This window comes from Chrysemys picta, chromosome 2, assembly GCF_011386835.1.
Source record: "Chrysemys picta bellii isolate R12L10 chromosome 2, ASM1138683v2, whole genome shotgun sequence".
Taxonomy (NCBI): domain Eukaryota; kingdom Metazoa; phylum Chordata; order Testudines; family Emydidae; genus Chrysemys; species Chrysemys picta.
Genome location: NC_088792.1, coordinates 254,936,430 through 254,955,879, shown reverse-complemented (window position 1 = coordinate 254,955,879; position 19,450 = coordinate 254,936,430). Strand labels below are relative to the sequence as shown.

Here is a 19,450-nt window from a genome sequence, read left to right as displayed (position 1 = left end):
TGGCGCGTAGAGCCAGTCCTGGTTATGAAACACTTAAATTTAAGACATTTTGCAGTTGTTTCTTTACTGGTCTTATTCCACATCAAAATTATATATATGTAAACGTGTGAAAAACACCCATCATAGATTTTTATATCTGGTTGACAAATTGTTGTTTGAGATTCACAAGCTCCAATCCGAATATAGGAGTGGAATGTTGAACATCTGGCATATACAGATGGAAATATCATTGCTTTTATTGGACCAGCCCAATGTTTAACTGCTGACAATAGTGGTTTGATTGTGTTTCAAATCACCTACTCTCAGAAAGCTTTCTTCCCATGGTACCCAGTGGCTCCACACTTCTTCCTGCTCTTGTTCTCAGCTCTGTAAGGCCCCTTCCTGTGCTAATTAATTTGAAATCGAGAGATCAAGACTATGAGATCAAAGAAGGGATAAACAATTCAGGCTAGTGGGAATTTAGAACATTCTGTAGAAATCTCATAATAGCAGAGTAAATCCATTCAAAAAGGGAAAGACTCATTATTAGAAATGGAGAGATGACCTTTTTAACAATAACTCTGCCTTCACTAATGGATCTGCTTGGTTTTATATCAGCTGATAACACTTTACCTGAGGGGGGAAATATTTACAGAAGCAGTCAAATGGTGAGGACTGTCTATCATAGAACTGATAAGGACTTTGATATTCATAATACATTACTGGAAATTACCTAACTGAAAGAAACAGGAAAAATAAAAGGAGAACTAGTATAAGAAGTTGAACACAATTGTAATTATTTTTTCCTCTAACTTTAAAAAAAAGTTAATTTAAATATAGCTTGTGACATTTAGAATTTGATTGGACAAAATAACTATCTGTTTTATAATGACCATTTCTGCATTAGCAGGTGAGGGACTTATTTTATGGCTAGATTATGCAATCTTTACTCGAGTAGGAACACACTTACTCAGAATGGGTCTACTCATGTGTGCAACTACTCACCAATGAGTCTGAGTTCCACAATTTAGCCATGAGAGTGAGATTAGATTAAGAGGGCCTCTGTAAAAATGGCATGGTGGAGTTCCATGATCATGATTTCTCAGTGATTTCCATAAGAAATGTGCTCAGTTTAAAAGTAGAAAGGTTTTTTCCCCCTAAATGCCAGATAGACAAACTCAGCTTGGGCTCTTTGTTTCATCACCACCATTAATAAAGGTTCTTTTGGACAAATTAGATTGGCCTGAGAATTCTAGAGACTGAAGTCCTTTTTAACCATACAGCTGGAACATCATGCACTGCACCAGTACAAGCTTATCTCACCAACATACCAATTTGCTTTATCCTTGTTCTGGAGGAGTCATCTCTAAGGAGTCAGGAGTGTCTATCTTAGGGTTCTCATTAGTGCTTGTCTCTCTTAACACTCTCTAGGCTCATTCAGTCTTTGGCCTTTCTGAGGCTGCCAACAAGAGTGCCAGTTACTGCTGACCCAAAGGGTCTTTTTTGTGCTATGGACTCTGTGTTAAGAACTGGACAGAATGGGTTAAGAACCACCTCACTTCGCATATGAGCAGTAGAAACTATTAACTTTAAGTTACTATTGTCAGTAGTAGAATAATTTAGAGATGCAATGGTTCCTGGAAAAAACTGAGTATTTGATTTTAAAATATAATTTAGAAAATATACTGAATCTCTGAATAAGATTCTAAGATGGCGAATTCTACAGAACAATTCTGAGAGAGGTTTGTAGCTCTGCAGAGGGGCAGGGGTGAGAGTCTGAAATGCTGCGGAGCCTGAATATCCCATGGGCCTCCATACCGTTTTTCCATGCTACTGCTCAACCTGTCCCCTGCCCTTGGGTCCCTACTATCACAGACTCTCTTCCCTGTGGCTATGCACAGTAAAGAGGTGACTTATGATCTACAAGTGCCTAAATGGGGAAGAGATTTCTGATAGTAGATGGCCCTTTAATCTAGTAGAAAAAGGCATAACAATCCAATGACTGGAAACTGAATCTAGATAATTCAGATTTAAATTAGGTGCATATTTTATTTCTAACAGTAAGAGTAATTAACCATTGGAACATCTTACCTAAGGATGTGGTGCATTCTCAATCACTTGAAGTCTTAAATCAAAACTGGATACCTTTCAAAAACAAATGCTATAGTTGCCAACAGAAATTACTGGGTGAGGTTCAATTTCCTGTATCATGCAGGAGTTCAGACTAAAGGATAATAATGATCCCTTCAGGCCCTAAAAATCTATGAATTTATGATTCTCTCTCTGGGGGCTAAAAGAAACAAAGATTTTTGTGAAATACTGAATATTGGCATGCAGCATAGATAAAGTAATGGGAGGTTTAATTTGTTCACTAAGTACCGAAGGCTTTTATTTTAATCTTAACCACTTAGCTGATGTATAGACAGTGATTTATATTTCATAGTACTGTACAGTTACTCTTTGGGGGCTGTAATACTTTGGTCTAATTTCGGTTGTTGGGTTTAGTGTGTGTGCGCGCGCGCACGCTGGGGGGTGTTGATGACCTGCGATATACAGGAGGTTAAGCCTGGGGAATTCTGCACCACTGCGTGTGCGCAGAATTCGTGTCCCCCGTAGATTTCTTTGCTTCCCTGCAGAAAAAAGTTACTTTATAACAGGGAAGCAAAGGGAAACTGCAAGAGTGGTCACATGCCCCTCTCCAGCAGAGTGGGTGCGTCATTTCAGGCACCCAGAGCAGCTGGCGAAAAGGTAAATCACTGCAGGGGGTGGGGCTGGGTATGCCCCAGCTGGTGACTCCTACCCTGTGCTGGGCCCAGTTGCTAGTCCCAGCTGGGCTGGGGGAGGATGGGATTTCTTCTTCCCTTTTAAGGAGCAGCCAGAGCCGGATCAAACTCACCTCCAAAAACCTCTTCCAGCTGCAGGAAACTCCTTACAGACATCCTGTTTCCTGCCACATTGCTCCTCAGCGGTGTGAGTAGAGGTCACGGTATGGGGAGCTACTCCCACTGCCCACAACCTGTGCATCTGGATACCCCCATACACAGACCCCTGTCGAGCCTCACCCCCCACACATCCGAATCCCCACCCTTCCAAGCCTCAACCCCTGCATCCAGATCCCCACCCCTGCTCCCAGACCACCCCTCGCTGAGCCCCCTGCACTCAAACCACCATCCTCCTGCACCTGGACCACCCCTCACACTCAAACTCCCATCCCACCAAGCCCCACTCCCCCAGCACCCAGACCCCCCCACTGAGCCCCCTACACCTGACCCTCCCCGCTGAGCCCCACCCCCCCACATCCAGACACCCCACCCCCCCGCTGAACTTCAACCACCTTCACCCCTCTCTGCAGAGTTCCATTACTTCTGAACCTGGAAACCCCCCCCCCCCCCCAAACAAGCCCCTGTGCATCTTATCCCTCCAAACCTGGACTCCCCCAGAGCTCCCACACACAAACTGCCCCACACAGAACTCTCCCAACCCACACCTGGATCCCCCCACACTAAGCCCCTCCACATTTGGATTGGCCAGGCTGAACCTGCCTGCCCCACACCTGGTGAGTCTGGGTGGAGAGGCAGGGCCCTGTGGTGTTTCTGGGACAGAACTGGCCCTTGTGTTGTGTCAGGGTCAGGTGCTGCCTCACTGCTGAGTCTATGTCCTGGGGAAGGAGCTGCAGGGTGATCTTCCACCTCCATGTAGCCAGTGGCCTGTGCTCCCCACTGCCATGTTGCAGCCTCCACATTTATTTATTGACAAATACAATTTGCAGAATTTTATCGAATTTTAGAATACTGTGTTCAGAATTTTTAATTTTTTTTGGTGCAGAATTCCCTCAGGAGTAAGGAGGTCACATTGGATGATATGGTGGTCCCTTCTGACCTTAAACTCTATAATTCTTCATAAAACCTCTTTGAAGTAGGTAAGTACTATTATCCCATTTTACAGATAAGGAAGCAGACAAATATATGTTTTAAGCATTTTGTACTGAGCCAAAATCACTAACAGGAAATCCAGGAGATCAGTTTAATAAAGTTTCTTGAAGAGAAATTTCTCTCTTGCTCATGTAACCTCTCAGGGTCCCCACTGGTGTGGGGACTACTCTGAAGCAGATATTAACACATTCTCGGTCTCAGACTTTCAGTTCAGCTGTGGGTCAAATCTGGAGTGTTTGAAAATGTCACCTTCATTGCCTGTCAGATTAAAAGGTACTACACCTGTTACATTCCAGTTCCTCCGGCCAGGTGATCCCAAAAGTGTCTATCAACTGTTTGCAGTCGGAGTACACTCTCTCACAAAGTCTTCGACAAGGGTGAATCACATGAATTTGCTTCACGCAGGCAGGCACAAATGCTTTGCACAGAAATGTGTGGACATCTGGAGAACAGTGGAGATTCACAAGAGGAAGAAAAGGCTTTACAAAAAAAAAAAGAATGATTTTGATTAGTAATTTTTAAAAGAAACAGATCAGCAAATTTAAAAACCATGGACTTAAGAGAGACACTGGTTTTATGGATTTGTAACACACCTTACAGCAGGGGTAGTCAAATATTTTTTGTGAAGGTCCACATTTCTTGGTCAAGGTATAGTCAAGGTCCGGACTCCAGTGGGAAGGGCTCCAGCCTGGCAGCGCTCCATTTAGGGAAGGTGGATGGGGGGGCCACACCCCCCCACCCCAAGTTATGTGTCAGCCCTGGCTGCCTGCTGGGGCTCCTGCTGTCAGCCCTGGGCTCCATTTAGGGAGTTACATGTCTGTCCCAGGCACCTTCTGGGGCAGTGGGAGTCCCGACCACCCAGGGGGTGACACGAAACCGGGGGGTGCACCCCCTGCCCTCCCTAAATGGCACCCTCTTTGACCAGGGGCACACAAAGCACGGTTGCCACAGTTGGGCTAAACTGCAGGCAGGACTGAGTTGCAGTTGTGCCTTCTGGCCACTTGAGCACACTGTGGCCCCTGTGGGGCAGGCAGTCGAGCGCCTTCACTCCTGCTCCTCAGTCGCAGGCAGTGGTGGCCAAAGGGTGGTAGAGGTGGCAACAGCAGGGTGAGTGTTGGTGCAGGCTCCTCCACCTTACCCTGCAGCCCCAGCTCTCCCAAGCTCAAGAACACTGCCAGTCACTTCTCTACCCACTAACCCCTCTCCCCTGCACTAACTGCCCATGGCCCCCCCCAGAGTTGCACAGTCCAGTTAAAAGCCTTTGGCAGTCTGGATTTGGCCCACAGTCCACCTATTGACTACTCCTGCCCTACAGCCTGCTAACCCTTAACTGTCCACTTCGTTTTAAGTGGTCTCCTACAGAATGTGTGAACCTCTTGTGCTTAACAATCTGTCCAACCTTGTATTTTAGCTCAGACACTCTGGTTACCTTTTCCAGACCTGAAGAAGAGCTATGTGTAGCTTGAAAGCTTATCCCTTCCACCAACAGAAGTTGGCCTAATTAAATATATTACCTCACCTACTTGGTCTCTCTCAGGTCGGAACCCCATATGATAATATATGACCCATATGAAAATCTGTAGATAAATCGGATGAATATGAGGAGTTCTCACAGTGGAGCAGAATGTATGGTATAAGCAAATGGGACAGAAAGGAAAAACTGTTATCCATTAATTGGAAAGAAACAGATGGGTATGTCTCCCAATCCTTATTATACCTTCTGGCAGCTAGAAATAATTCTAAAGCTGTCAGTCAGCGATTGGGAGAGGGAGAAGTCAATTTTTGACTCTGCAATGGAAACTAACATTAACAAGCTGTTTTTCAAACCAAGATGCTTTAACGTTCAACAGTAAAGATCCCCTGAGGGAGAATGGGATTGGTGGACATGCTATTTAAGAGAAAATAAATTGACAAATAAACACATTTTTTTCCTCACAAAACTATATGTCCAACAATCATGATACATAAGTAATAAAATTTAGAGGTGTGTTTGGGATGGGGAAGATAAAACAAACAGAAAAGCCCCTCATTAAAATAAAAAAAGTTAAGTTGGCACTACGCCATGGAACAGTCTGGCTGTGCACTTCATCTGCAGATTCCATTACAGAAAGTAATGCTTTATGAAAGTATGTGCACTTGACCACCTGTCTTTGCAATTGTCTTGTGTTGGAACCCTAAGACTTGAGCACTTTCTGCTGAGGAGGCAGGCACAACTCTTGTATAATGTGCAGCAAGCAAAAACCCCAGAATATCCAATAGCCTGGTGGAATGCTGGAGACCCAGGTTCAAGTCCCTGCTCCAGATCAGTTTCTCCCACATCCTAGGGAGTACCCTAACCACCAGGCTAATGGATTTTCTGGGGTTTCTCTTAATTTTGTCAAAAACTTCAAAAGGTCTTAATTTTGTCCCACTACAAGGGCCAGAGAAAAATCATTTCCCATCCAGCTCCGGCTGGGGTGTGGGCTCCGGGGCGGAGCCAGAAAGGAGGTTCAGGGTGCGGGAGGGGGTTCCCGACAGGGGCAGGGGGTTGGAGTCAGGAGGGAGTGAGGGCTCCAGCTGGGGGTGTGGTCAGGGATGAGGGGTTTGGAGTGCAGGAGGGGGTTCTGGGCTCAGACTCAGGGATTGGGGTGCAAGCTCCGGGAGGAAGTTAGGGTGCGGGAGGGGGGTTCCGACCTGGGGCAGGGAGTTGGAGTGCAGGAGAGGATAGAAACATAGAATCATAGGACTGGAAGGGACCTTGAGAGGTCATCTAGTCCAATCCCCTGCACTTACGGCAGGATGTGGGGTGTGGGCTCTGGAAGGCAGTACCATTCTCCACCCTGTCAGGGGGTTTAAGTGCCCTCCCATTCCACCCCCTGCAACATGCCAGAGGCTGTTTGCATGTCCCAGTCAGGGCCTGTAATGTGAGCAGTCTGACCCAGTGGTCAGAGCCTCAAGGAGAGTCAGGGTCGTGGTCAGGAATCATGCCAAGGGTCAAACTGAAGTCAGTAACTGGAGTTAGGGAAAGGAAGCAGGAACAAGAAACAAGGCAAGGTAACAGGAACAAGGAACAGGAACCAGGCAAGGAGAAAGGAACTTGGTGTCAGGGATCTGGGCAGCAGTAGGCCTAGCAACTACTTGCTCTGACAACGAGCATAGCAGGAACAGGGATCTGGCTTGTGTTAAATAGGAGGTCAGACAGCATTATTATAGCAGTCCCTTTTGGTCCTGTAACCTATGACTAGGGTTGCCAACTTTCTAATTGCACAAAACCGAACACTCCTTCCCCGCCCCTTCCCCAAGGTCCCGCCCCTTTTCACTCCATCCCCCCTCCCTCTGTTGCTCGATCTCCCCCACCCTCCCTCACTTTCACCGGGCTGTGGCAGGGGATTGGGGAGTAGGAGGGGGGTGAGGGCTCCGGCTGGAGATGCAGGCTCTGGGGTGGGGCCATGGATGAGTGGTTTGGAGTGCGGGTATGGGCTCTGGGTGTGGGCTCCAGGTGGGGCAAGAAATGAGGGGTTCTGGGCTGGGGGTTGGAGTGCAAGGGGGTCAGGACTCTGGCTGGGGCTGCAGGCTCTGGGATAGGGCTAGGAATGAGGGATTTGGGGTGCAGGATAAGGCTCAGGGCTAGGTCTGGGTGTTGAGGGGGTATGGGTTCTGGGATGAAGTTTGAGTGCGGGAGAGGACTCCGGCTGGGGCAAGGGATTGGGGTGCGGGACGGGAATCAAGGTCCCAGCCATGCTTTCTGCGGCTCCCAGGAAGCGGCTGCTAGGTTCCTTCAGCCCCATGGCACATGGGTGGCCAGGGAGACTCTGCATGCTGCCGCTGGGTTCCTTTTCGACCGGGCGTTCCAGTCGAAAACCGGACGTCTGGCAACCCTACCTATGACTACCATTACTGTAGCTATGACTTAACAATTCCATTCGAATCCCTATCTTTCATTAGTCAGAATTCCAACCAGAAGGGAGCAAAAGCACCTGGGAAAATATTTTCAAAGCCACAAAGGGCAGTTAGCTGCTTAACTCCTATTGAAGGCCAACAGGAGTTGGCCATTTAACTGCCTTGTGCCTCTGAAAACACACACACACACACACACACACATTTTTCTTTATATTTCTCTAGGCTTTAGCCTGTTACAGTTATTTTACACAGAGTAGTAAGAGTAGGAGTTTTAAAATAATTTAATTGTTGTAAAGATGCCCTCCCTATTATACTTCTTCCAAGTTAAAAATATATATATACTTTTTTTATAGACAGTCACAAAGTTTAGAAACAGTATAAATATGAAATCATCATTTAAATCTTAATAAAAGTAGCTGCTGTGAAAAACTGAAGTACAGTGATTTAAAATCCCAGCTTTCCCAAATGGCTTACAAACAACAAAAACACACCACACTGCATTTTGAGGTCTGAACCTAAATTATAGATGTCACTTACAATTCAAAACCATCATAACAAAATGCTTCTATTCTAAGCACTACAGATCTGAAATCTTTGTGCAAAACTTTCAGTTATATATAGCTCTCTCCATGTAGATTATACAGAGCATAAATGTGAGAAAAATAAAAATACACTGTAGACCTTCAAATAACTTTATTATATACCCCAGATACACAGATTTTAAGGCTCGACGGGACCACTATGATCATCTAATCTGACCTCCTACATAACACAGCCCATAGAACTTCCCTGAATTAATTCCTGCTTCAAGTCCAATGGCTACGGTTGTATTAGAGCACATCATCTTTTAGAAAAACATCCAATCGCCGTTCAAAAATTTCCAGTGACCCATCACAACCTTATAAATTGTTCCAGTGGGAGGGCAAACCTCAACTAGCTGATGATAAAGCTAACTCAGGGTTCAGGTGCTATGTCCTTCTTCATATATTTATATCCATACTATAATAAATGGATATAACTGGTAGAGCTCTATGCTTTTTGCAAATAGCAATCAACATAAAACAACAATGTATAAAATAACAAAACAAAATCACTCTGGCACACCAGATCAGAGTGCCACTTACATCTGACCAGGCCAAATCTCAGTGACTGGCATTGCGACCTGATGCAAAGGGTTGTAGCACAACTCACTCAAATTTGGCCTAGCTGCCCCATGCTTATCATGATGGAGGGGTGGCCAGGCCAAACCTGTGTAGTACTGCAGCCCCATGAGCCAGGTCACAATGCCCAGAGTGGGGTGCCAGACCCAGTTCCACCAAACAGGAGCCATGTGGGATGAGCATGGAATGGGCTTGCTCTTGAGAGTAAGCTAGCTCTCCAGCCCAGCCTCCCACCCCCTGGAGACAGGACCCAATCTCACCTGCCCCCGCCCAGGGGACAAAATAATACTCAAATATGAAATTGCAGAACTATTAACTGTGGTATTAACCTATTGCTTAAATCACCCTCTGTATCAAATGACTGGAGAGTAGCTAATATAACACCAATTTTTTTTTTTTTTTTTTTTTTTTAAAAAGGCTCCAGAGTCAATCCTGGCAATTACAGACTGGTAAGCCTAACTTCAACACCAGGCAAATTGGTTGAAAAATATAGTAAAGAACAGAATCAGACACATAGCTGAACATAATATGTTGAGGAAGAATCAACACCGCTTTTGTAAAGGGAAAATCAAGCCTCACTATTCTATTGGAATTCAACAAGCACGCAGACAGAGATGATCCAGTCTCAGACTCAGACTATAAGGCCAGACGGGACTATCATGATCATCTAGTCCAGGGTTTTCAAACTGGGAGTCATGACTCTCAGGGGGTCATAAGGTGGTTATATGTGGGTCACGAGCTGGCAGCTCCATGGGGCTGACAGCCCCGAGCCTCCATTAAATTAACTTAACCCTCCCCCTCCCGTTTTTAATTTATAAGGTGGAGGGGTCACATTCTGAGGCTTGCTGTGTGAAAAGGGTCACCAAAACAAAGTCTGAAAACCACTGATTTGCCTGACCTTCTACACATTGCATGCCACAGAATCTCACCCACCCACTCCTGCAATAGACCCATAACCTCTGACTGAGTCACTGAAGTCCTCAAATTGGTGTGAAGAAAGTGAAAGTGTCATTGACCCCTTTGCATACAAGAACCAGGGGTCACCCAGTGAAATTAGCAGGCATCAGGTTTAAAACAAAACAAGAGGAAGTACATCTTCCACAGGTTGACTGCAGTGTGTGAACTCACTGCCATGAATGTTTTGAAGGCCAGACTTATAATGGGTCTCAAAAAAGAATTAGGTAAGTTCATGGAAGACTGGTCCACCAATGGCTATTAGCCAAAATGGTTAGTAGCAACCCCATGTTCTGGGTGTCCCTAAACCGCCAACTCGCAGAAGCTAAGACTGGACAATAGAGATTGGATAACTCAAAAAGTTACCTTGTTCTCTTCATTCCCCCTGAAGCATTTGGCACTGGGCACTGTCAGATGACAGGATACTGGGCTAGATGGACCAGTGGTCTGACCCAGTGTGGCCATTCTTATATTCGAACACAAAATTCCAGAGAAATAAAAAATAAAAAGAATTTCACAGGACACTAATAATTGAATTACTGAATTTCTTTTGCTATGGAGCACACACATTTTTAAAATATCAATACTGCTGTTATCCAAAGAAATCTCTTCACTTGTGGGATCTTACAGAAGTGGTAGTAGTTAACCTGACTGTCCTAATACACTGAAGAGCCATTAATCTTCCATCTGCCTCCGAGCATACAGGTGTATCCTGGTGGGATGGCACAGGATGAGGCTTGGGGGAAAAGAGGAGCTCTGGCTTCACCAGCATGCTTCCCTTCTGCCCCCCACCACACAGACATGTTCATTAGTATTCAATGAAAGCTTATCCAACAGAGCTGTGTGCGGATGGCCCTTCCCAGGAATTCTGAGGCAGCAAGTAGAGGAACAGCTGCACCCCATGATATACTCTACTCCACCTGTCACGATCTTTGGGGTACCCGGAACTGTGAGTCGCCTTATTACCTCCTGACTCTAGCAAGAGGTAGCCTTGCCCATGGTGGCTGTCAGCTCCCTAACACCATCAGCCTGTTAGCCACTCAAGCACTCTCCTCTGGGCTATGCCAGCCCTATCTTTGCGTAGGTGCCTAACAATAGATGCACCCCAGCCCTCAGTTCCTTTGAAGCATTTCCCTGTGATATCCAGCCCGTGACCCTGGTTATTCACATAAATTCCAGATCCTCTGCCTCCAAAGGAGCAGTGTACCCCATTTTACTAGTTTTACCTTAAATCACCACTCCTACATAACACAGTGCTTGTAATAAAATTAATGAAGGTTTATTTAAGAATAGAGATTCAACAAGAAACAAAATGGAAACAAAATGATAATACAAAACAAAATAAAATACAAACTAGGACCTACACTTATTAATAGTTTCCTTTTCTATCTAATAAAGTAGGTTTTCCCCCAAAGTTCAGTCTGTTATAGAGCTTGCTGGCTTCACAGGAACCAAGATCCAAACTATTATGAAAATACCCCTGCCCCATAAGATATTTCCTCAGTGAATGGATACAGAGTGCCTCAACCCACCTTGTTTACTAAAACAGTCTTTTGTCTTTATTCATAGGTAGGGCAAGAATCCAGTTAGAGAGCTGGCAATCAATGTTCCTTTTTTGCCTGGAAGTGGTTTCAGTTGTGTCGGATGGTTTTCCATTGATAGTCGTGGGATGGAGCAAAGCTAGAAAACGGAGGGGAAGCTAACCGAGGGATGACAACTTGGTCCTCCTTGAATGGGCCATCACCAAGACATATTATCCCCAGGTGACTAACTTTTACTCCAAGTCCATAAAGCATACCTTTAATATAGTTACATTATTTCTTAAATATTACTCATTCATACATCTTGTAATGATTATGAGTCTTGATAAGTTATGAGCTTTCAATAGATACGGTACGTTACCCCTTACAGCTAAATACCCTACAAGAGGTGTGTGGCATAGTGAGTTTGTCAGGTCTGAGACAAGAGTTGTTTGCAAAGAACATGGGACCCGTTACCAAGGGGCCTACTTGTCACATACACACCCTAACACTTATACCCTCAACCTTCACTGCTGCCCAAATGAGGAAAGGGTATGAAGAGGTGTGTGTTGGGGGGGCGGCGAGGGGGAGAAATCAGGCATTGGTGGGAAGTACTGAACCCCATATATAAACTAGAAGATCCTCTGGTTTAGGAGGCTGAATCCCATCACCGATCAAGTACAGAGATAAAAACGCTGAAGCCGGTCTTCGACCCACCCAACAAAATGAAGCCCAGAAATCACAAGAGTTGAAATTCAAGGAATTTCCAACCCTCTCTAGAAAAAATAAAAATAAAAAAAAATTCATGAGAGAACATGGACCTTAGGTTAATTAAGAGTCTGTCATGTCACAAAGTAAAATTGGCTAGGTTAGCTACAAGTCTCCAGAAACTCTGATCAATCTAGAAAGACTACACACAAAGCATATCGCAGCCACAATGCAATTTGCATAACAGATTATTTGACTCTTATTTTGGTTCATACAAAGAGAATAACCTAACTGGTCTTGATAAAAGTATAGGAATTTAATAGCCTATTTTCTGGAGATATATAGTGAATTTTACCCAAACTACGAAGTAACTTTAAAAGAATCCAATTAGAGAGCTGGAAATCAAGTTACGCTGAAGACAATTCCCATTGCTGATCAGAGAGATGAGGGACTATGTTAATTATTTCATGACTTTTAGAAAAAATAAAGTTGGCACAGAAGTTTTCAATGTTAGGTTTCAGAGTTAACAATTTAGATCATCAAAATAAATGGCTACTTTATCATTCTGCTAATTAAAAATTTCTCATACTCTGTCCCCTTAAATGAAAATATTATCTAACCTAAAAGTACATTTTTCTAATTCAGAAGCACCGAATAAGTAAGGGTAGCTAGAAAGGTCTTACCAATCAAGTTTAAAAAAAATGAAGCATTAACAGGGACCAACCTATTTGGAAGATGTAATAACACCCCAGCATGATGGCCTACTTAATAATAAGGAAACTTGGTGTCCACTAATTAGCAAAATATTTACAGATCTTACAGGGTATGTCTACACAATATTTTGAAGCAAGCCTCCCAGCATGGGTCAACAGATTCAGGCTAGTGGGGCTCACAGTAGTGCTCTTAAAAAAAAAAAAAAAAAAAAAAAAAAAAAAAAAGCTGAACAGATAGCGCTTTGAAGTTGTGGCTTAGGCTGGAGTTTGGGCTCTGAAGCCCCCCCCTCCCCCCAAGCTTCAGAGCCTGAGATCTAATCCAAGCTGCAACTTCAAAGTGCTATCTATACAACTATTTTTTAGAGTGCTAGTGCAAATCCCACTAACCCACATCTGTCAACCAGGACTGGGAGACTCACTCCAAATTGCTGTGTAGACATATCCACAGAGACCTGACTATAGACTGTTCACCTATGGAGTAGAGGTCTACTTACTTCAGATCCTGTACCTCAAGCATTAAGACTGACACCTACTTTTGAAATGGCAATAGAAGGATCTCAAAGCAGCAAACATCCTGCCCTAAGTGAATTGTTTATGATTTGACAAGCAATGACAGAAAATAAATTTGGAGGTTTGAGAAAGCAAAACCATTATCTGTTTTGAGAAGCTTTGGTACACAGTTCCTTTTGTTTGACAACTTAAAATTCACAATTTCTGGATTTCAAGATGCAAATGTACATTGCACACATGGCTCCTTCAAACAAAATTTTTTGCAACTCACTGAACTTATGTTTAAACCATTTTAATGCCGTTTAGCTACCTTCCATAGACAAACTTAGACCCCTATCCTGCAAGAGGATCTCTGCATCAATAAGGACCAGTTTGCAAGTTTGGGGCCTAAAACTGAATTCTTAGTTTCGCAAGTACACTGACCAGAGTAAAACTATACAGAATGCCCCTGTTAGATGATTAATCTGAATATATAAATTACACAACTAGAGGTACAGCTGGAAAGAACAATGGAAAAACAGAAAACATTTTTGGTTTGGTTTTATTTGGGAGACTGACTGTATGATGACTGCTGTCTTTACATATATGTAGGATCCACCAACTGTTGTACATTTGAATCCAGGGTAATTCTATAATACCAGTGCTTCTGGGATGAGAGTTTACATTATAGCGATAGCAGAAAAAGCAGAAGACCTGTTCTTGTGTTAAGTATATTTTCTCTGTAATTAATGTTTGTATAAGATTTTGAAAACTTAAAATACATGTGTTAAGTCCTGTTATTACATCAGAGTGCACCACTGAATTACAAAAAGCACATTTGGGGCTAGATTCAAAAAGGGTACTTGGACACTGCAATGCTGAGAGTTATGCACATAGAGGAATTCACAGCAGCAAGTTAGGGGCTCGGGCTCCCCTCACAATGCATGGGGAAAGCTAGGTGCCAAAAAAGGAATTCACAGACATCAGCAAGCTGAATTGAGAACCATCTAAACAAGCCAGAAGGAAATGCCAATGAGATGAGTGTGGCCTAAGTCCCATCCCTCAAAGGCAATTATGCACTTGCCTTTGGCCTGGAGTTAGTGCCTATCTCCATTCAGGATTCCAGACATAAACCCATTCCTGGAGTTAGGTGCCAAAGCCAGGTCAGCCCTTTCTCGGGGGAGGGGAGGAGTGAGGAGAAAGAGGCCTGCCCCCAACAGCCCAGTAGTTAGAGCACTCACTCAAGACGTGGGAGACCCCAGTTCAATTCCCCAGTCTACCTGATTTGGAGCAGGGAACTGAAGTCAGGTCTCCCCTACTCCCAGGTGAGTGCCCTGGGCTATAGGGTAGTTGTGGGTGCGGAGGGAAGAGTTGTGTCTCTCCTGTTGAAGCTGTTCCACTTTGTATAAAATACTTAAATATCCATTGGAGCAGGGACTGGAACCTGGGTCTCCCAGGAGAGTGTACTAACCACAGCGGCTATAGAGTCATTCTCTCTCTCTCTGGCCCAATGAATACTTATTTATATAAAGCAAAATGGCTTCAATGGGACACACATTGGTTAGGCCACTCACCTATGGGGAGTGGGGAGACCTGAGTTCAAGTCCCTGCTCCAAAACAGGCAAATTGGGGATTTGAACACCAAAGCCTAGGTGACTGCTCTAGCCACTGGGTAAAAGGGGCCTAATTTGGTAGGCATGCTCTTAGGCAGACTTTTAGCATAGCCACCAGCTCAGTCCCTGCAGGCAAGATAGGTAAGGGAACTTTCACTGGGGCTTAGGTGAGAGCTAGGCCCTGAGCTGCTTGGTGCTGTCAGGACTTAGGCTGTGTGCATGTCCCAGGACAGAAATAAAGGCAGCTGGGGGACTTTAACAGTGGAAACGTAGGCACCTACAAGGGGAGGCAGCATCTCACCAGTGATTTTGTGCATGCCAATAGCACCTAAATGTTAAACTTCGGTACCTAACGTGGCAGTTAAGTGTTTAAGCCCCCTTGTGAATCTGTGTGTGTCCTTAAGTTTTGACAAAAGTTATGTAAAAGTTTTTGCTTGAAAGAAAAATAGTGCTACATATGTCTCAATTAATTATAGGAAAACTGTTCAGATCTTTCACATGGGTATTTTTAAATAGTTTGTGAGATCAGAATTTTCCCCACACAAGATATGTCTAAAATTGCATTTTAACATGACTGGCTGGGAATTTTTGCTATATAGACGTACACACATAGTAATTAAACTTCTATGATTCTAGACACACCCCAATCCTAAGAAACAGAAAGGCAAGGAAACACCTTACTGATTCCAATCCTCATGTTAAAATACAAGCACAGTTAAGTATACCAAGATTTCTAAAATAATTTAATAGTTATATTTTAAAAAATATATAATATATCACAATAATTAAACCTTAAAAAGATGAAGGGGACTGAGGCAGGAAACCAAGTCCTTTCCTCAGAACTTTACAACAGCTGTTATTTTGTGACAGTCCCATCTTTCTTCTACCCAAACACCCTGCCAGAGGGCAGCTGCTCAAACTCAAACTCTAAAAAGTTTGAGATCTGCAGATTTAGCCTAAATGTTCAGTGTTGAAGGATAAAAGTCTTTACTTCTACAGTCAAGCAGGAACTAAACACTTTTAGTAACTAACAGATATGTTGCAAAAAATCACAACCTGTTTCAGAGAAATAAAAATTTAGTTGGTCTTTTAAAGATGGAATGCGTGTATGCGTGTTTCCAATGTACAAGTGCTCTCAGTCTACCATTCTTCTGTTTAATGTGGCTCATTTTCAGTTGTATTAAATGAATATTAATTTAAAAGCTTCTGTTTTCTGGTGCTGTACTTTCCTTTCCAACAACTCTTATAATATTTCAGTGCTATACCTAATGTGAACTATGGAGCTAGAAGTCTTGATTTTACAATCTCTCACCACCCTCATATACAAAATGGTTTACATTTTTAAAATCGGAATTAGTATAAACTACTCTGAATTTATACTTTTGACTTCCATTAAAAAAGCTGAATAAGACCACCAAGACACATCAGATTCTAAAGGAATCCAAATCTAGATAAGACTTGCATATGTCGCTAATACACAGACCTCCTCTGTCTCCCCCCACCCCACATTAAAGATCAACATTTCAAACAAACAGAAGTGGCTGGAGTTTGGGGGAGAGGATGAGAGGAGCTAGGCAGACTTTACAAGCCACTAGAAAGATTACTCCAAAAACACCATAAGTACAGTGCCAGCATAGTTCAAGAGACTAACCAGAGGAGTGCAATTTATTATTCACTTTATGTTTTTTAATTCTACTAAATTTGTTTAAAGAATAACTATTTCACTTCACTGGTTAGATGTTAGTGAAGTTACTCACAAGTTGGGAGAAGAGATGACAGAGGGGACATGATGATAGTTTTCAAGTACACTTCTACTCCAATATAACGCAACCCGATATAACACGAATTCGGATATAAAAGGGTAAAGCAGCGCTCCGGGGGGCAGGGCTGCGCACTCCGGTGGATCAAAGCAAGTTCGATATAACGCGGTTTCACCTATAACGCGGTAAGATTTTTTGGCTCCCGAAGACAGCATTATATCGGGGTAGAGATGTACATAAAAGGTTGATACACAGAGAAGGGAGAAAATTTGTTCTCCTTAACCTCTGAGGATAGGATAAGGTGCAGTGGGCTTAAATTACAGCAAGAGCAGTTTAGGTTGGACATTAAGAAAACCACCTGACTGTTAGGAAGTTTAAGCACTGGAATAAATTGCCTATGGAGGTTGTTGAATCTCCATCAGAGATTTTTTTATGAGCAGATTAGACAAAATGCCTGTCAGGGATGGTAATATTTAATCCTGCTATGAGTGCAGGGGACTGGACTAGATAACCTTTCAAGGTCCCTTCTGGTCCTATGATTCTCCGTGCTTGGAAGACACAATAAACCAAATTATCTCAGAAGTAAAACCAATTACCTAAATGCAGGGATGAATTTGGCCCATTAGATCATCCATTAGTTAAGGAAAACTGTATTGTTTAGTTTCAGTTATTTGATAACTATGTGTGTGACACTGACAGGCTAGCTCAGGCCAGAGCCATAGGACAATTAACTTGTGTGTGAATATCAAAGAAGTGTTAAGCGTATTAGTATATATTCAAATTAATTCACTCGTATGCTAATAGAGATCAAAAGAGATGCTAATGTTATTGTACTTATCTGTAACCAGCTGTTACATACCCCTATAACTACATTGAGATTATGTATACTCCTGTAATTAGATAATCCTAGATTCAAGTGTGTGCCAATAAGACTGTATTGAGGTGTTCAATTAATAAAAACTAGTGAAATACATTGTTATTACAAATATTTGCATTTGTATATAACCCGGTAAATAAATTACTCAAAGAAATCTTGTGAAATGCTTAAAAGGACTAACTGGGAATGCTAATCGCAAAGCAAGTGGCCAGTGTGTGAATAAAAACATTTCAGTCTGCCCAGAGTTAGGCACTCACAGTTGTGAGTCACTCCAGACAGTGTGAAAATATGTATTAAAATTGATTCTTATCAAGTTTTAGAAACATCCAACTGTTTCAACATCTAAAAACGTGAATGGTATTCTGTGTCTCAAGAGCTACCATTTTACTAATTCTTCTGGAAAGAAGAGTTGGATAATGTAATCAGATATAAGCAATGTAGCTCAGCATTCAAATGCTGGAAAAAAAGAATTTTTCAAAAAGCTGTTGTAAGAAATTTTAAGAAAATAAACAGTAATTATGCTAAATTAACCACACACACACACACACACAAATCTTGAGATTGAACTTGACTTACAACTTTGAAAGTCTCCTGCCTCACCCATAAATACCGAACTACTTCCTCTGCCTGAAGTTGTCATATGTCACTTGTAGGCTTTATTACTATTTCTTTATCATAGTTAAGATGCTTAAGATTGTGATTTAATGTTTGCAATCATATATTAAACTTTCGTATTGTATTAGGTCCTGATCCTGCAAAAGGCTTACATAAGAATAGTCATACTGGGTCAGACCAATGGTCCATCTAGCCCAGTATCCTGTCTTCTGCCAGCAGCCAAGGCCAGGTGCCCCAGAGGGAATGAACAGAACAGGTAATCAAGTGATCTATTTCCTGTCATCCATTCCCAGCTTCTGGTAAACAGAGGCCAAGGACATTTCAGAGCATGGTTTTGCTTCCCTGCCTATCCTGGTTAATAGCCATTGATGGACACATCTTCCATGAACATACCCAGTTCTTTTTTTAACCCTGTTATAGTCTTGGCTTTCACAACATCTGTGACAAAGAATGTCATTCAGCACATAGTCAACCTGTGGAAAAAAGTCGTCCTTTTTGTTTGTTTGAAACCTGCTGCCTATGAATTTCATTTGGTGACCCTTAGTTCTTGTTATGAGAAGGAGTAAACACCACTTCCTTATTTACCTTCTGCACATCAGTCATGGATTTTATAGACCTCTATCATATCCCCCTTTAGTCATCTCTTTTCTAAGCTGAAAAGTCCCAGTCTTATTAATCTCTCCTCATATGGAAGCTATTCCATACCCCTAATAATTTTTGTTGCCCTTTTCCAATTCTGATATCTTTTTTGAGCGGGGCCCACTAGATCTGCATGCAATTTTCAAGATGTGGGCATACCATGACTTTTTATAGAGGCAATATATTTTCTCTGTTATCTATCCTTTTCCTAATGATACCCAATATTCTGTTTGCTTTTTTGACTGCCACTGTACATTGAGGGGATGTTTTCAGAGAACTATACACGACTCCAAGATCTCTTTCTTGAGTGGTAACACCCAATTCAGACCCCATCATTTTATATGCATAATTGGGATGTTTTCCAACATGCATTACTTTGCATTTATCAACACTGAATTTCATCTGCCATTCTGTTCCCCAGTCACCCAGTTTTGTGAGATCCCTTTTTAACTCTTTGTGGTCTGCAGTGGATTTAACTATCGTGAGTAGTTTTGTATCATCTGCAAGTTTCACCACCTTGCTGTTTACCCCTTTTCCCAGATCATTTATGAGTATATTGAAAAGTACTGGTCCAAGTACAGACCTCTGGGGGGGTCACCATTCTGAAAACTG

General features: G+C 42.8%; 1 protein-coding gene across 6 annotated transcripts in view; it reads right to left on the bottom strand.

Annotated features, from left to right (window-relative positions):
* Nucleotides 1-19,450, bottom strand: part of FZD6 (frizzled class receptor 6) — a 45,602-nt gene that overhangs the window by 10,201 nt on the left and 15,951 nt on the right. For 5 of the 6 annotated variants that reach the window (XM_005306022.4, XM_005306023.5, XM_042845155.2 and 2 more), the window contains exon 3: nt 4,194-4,390. In XM_005306022.4, the coding sequence (XP_005306079.2) occupies nt 4,194-4,390 (197 nt within the window). Of the gene's footprint in view, nt 1-2,070; nt 2,125-4,193; nt 4,391-19,450 lie in introns of those variants that run through there. The other variant, XM_005306027.5, reaches the window with a different exon arrangement.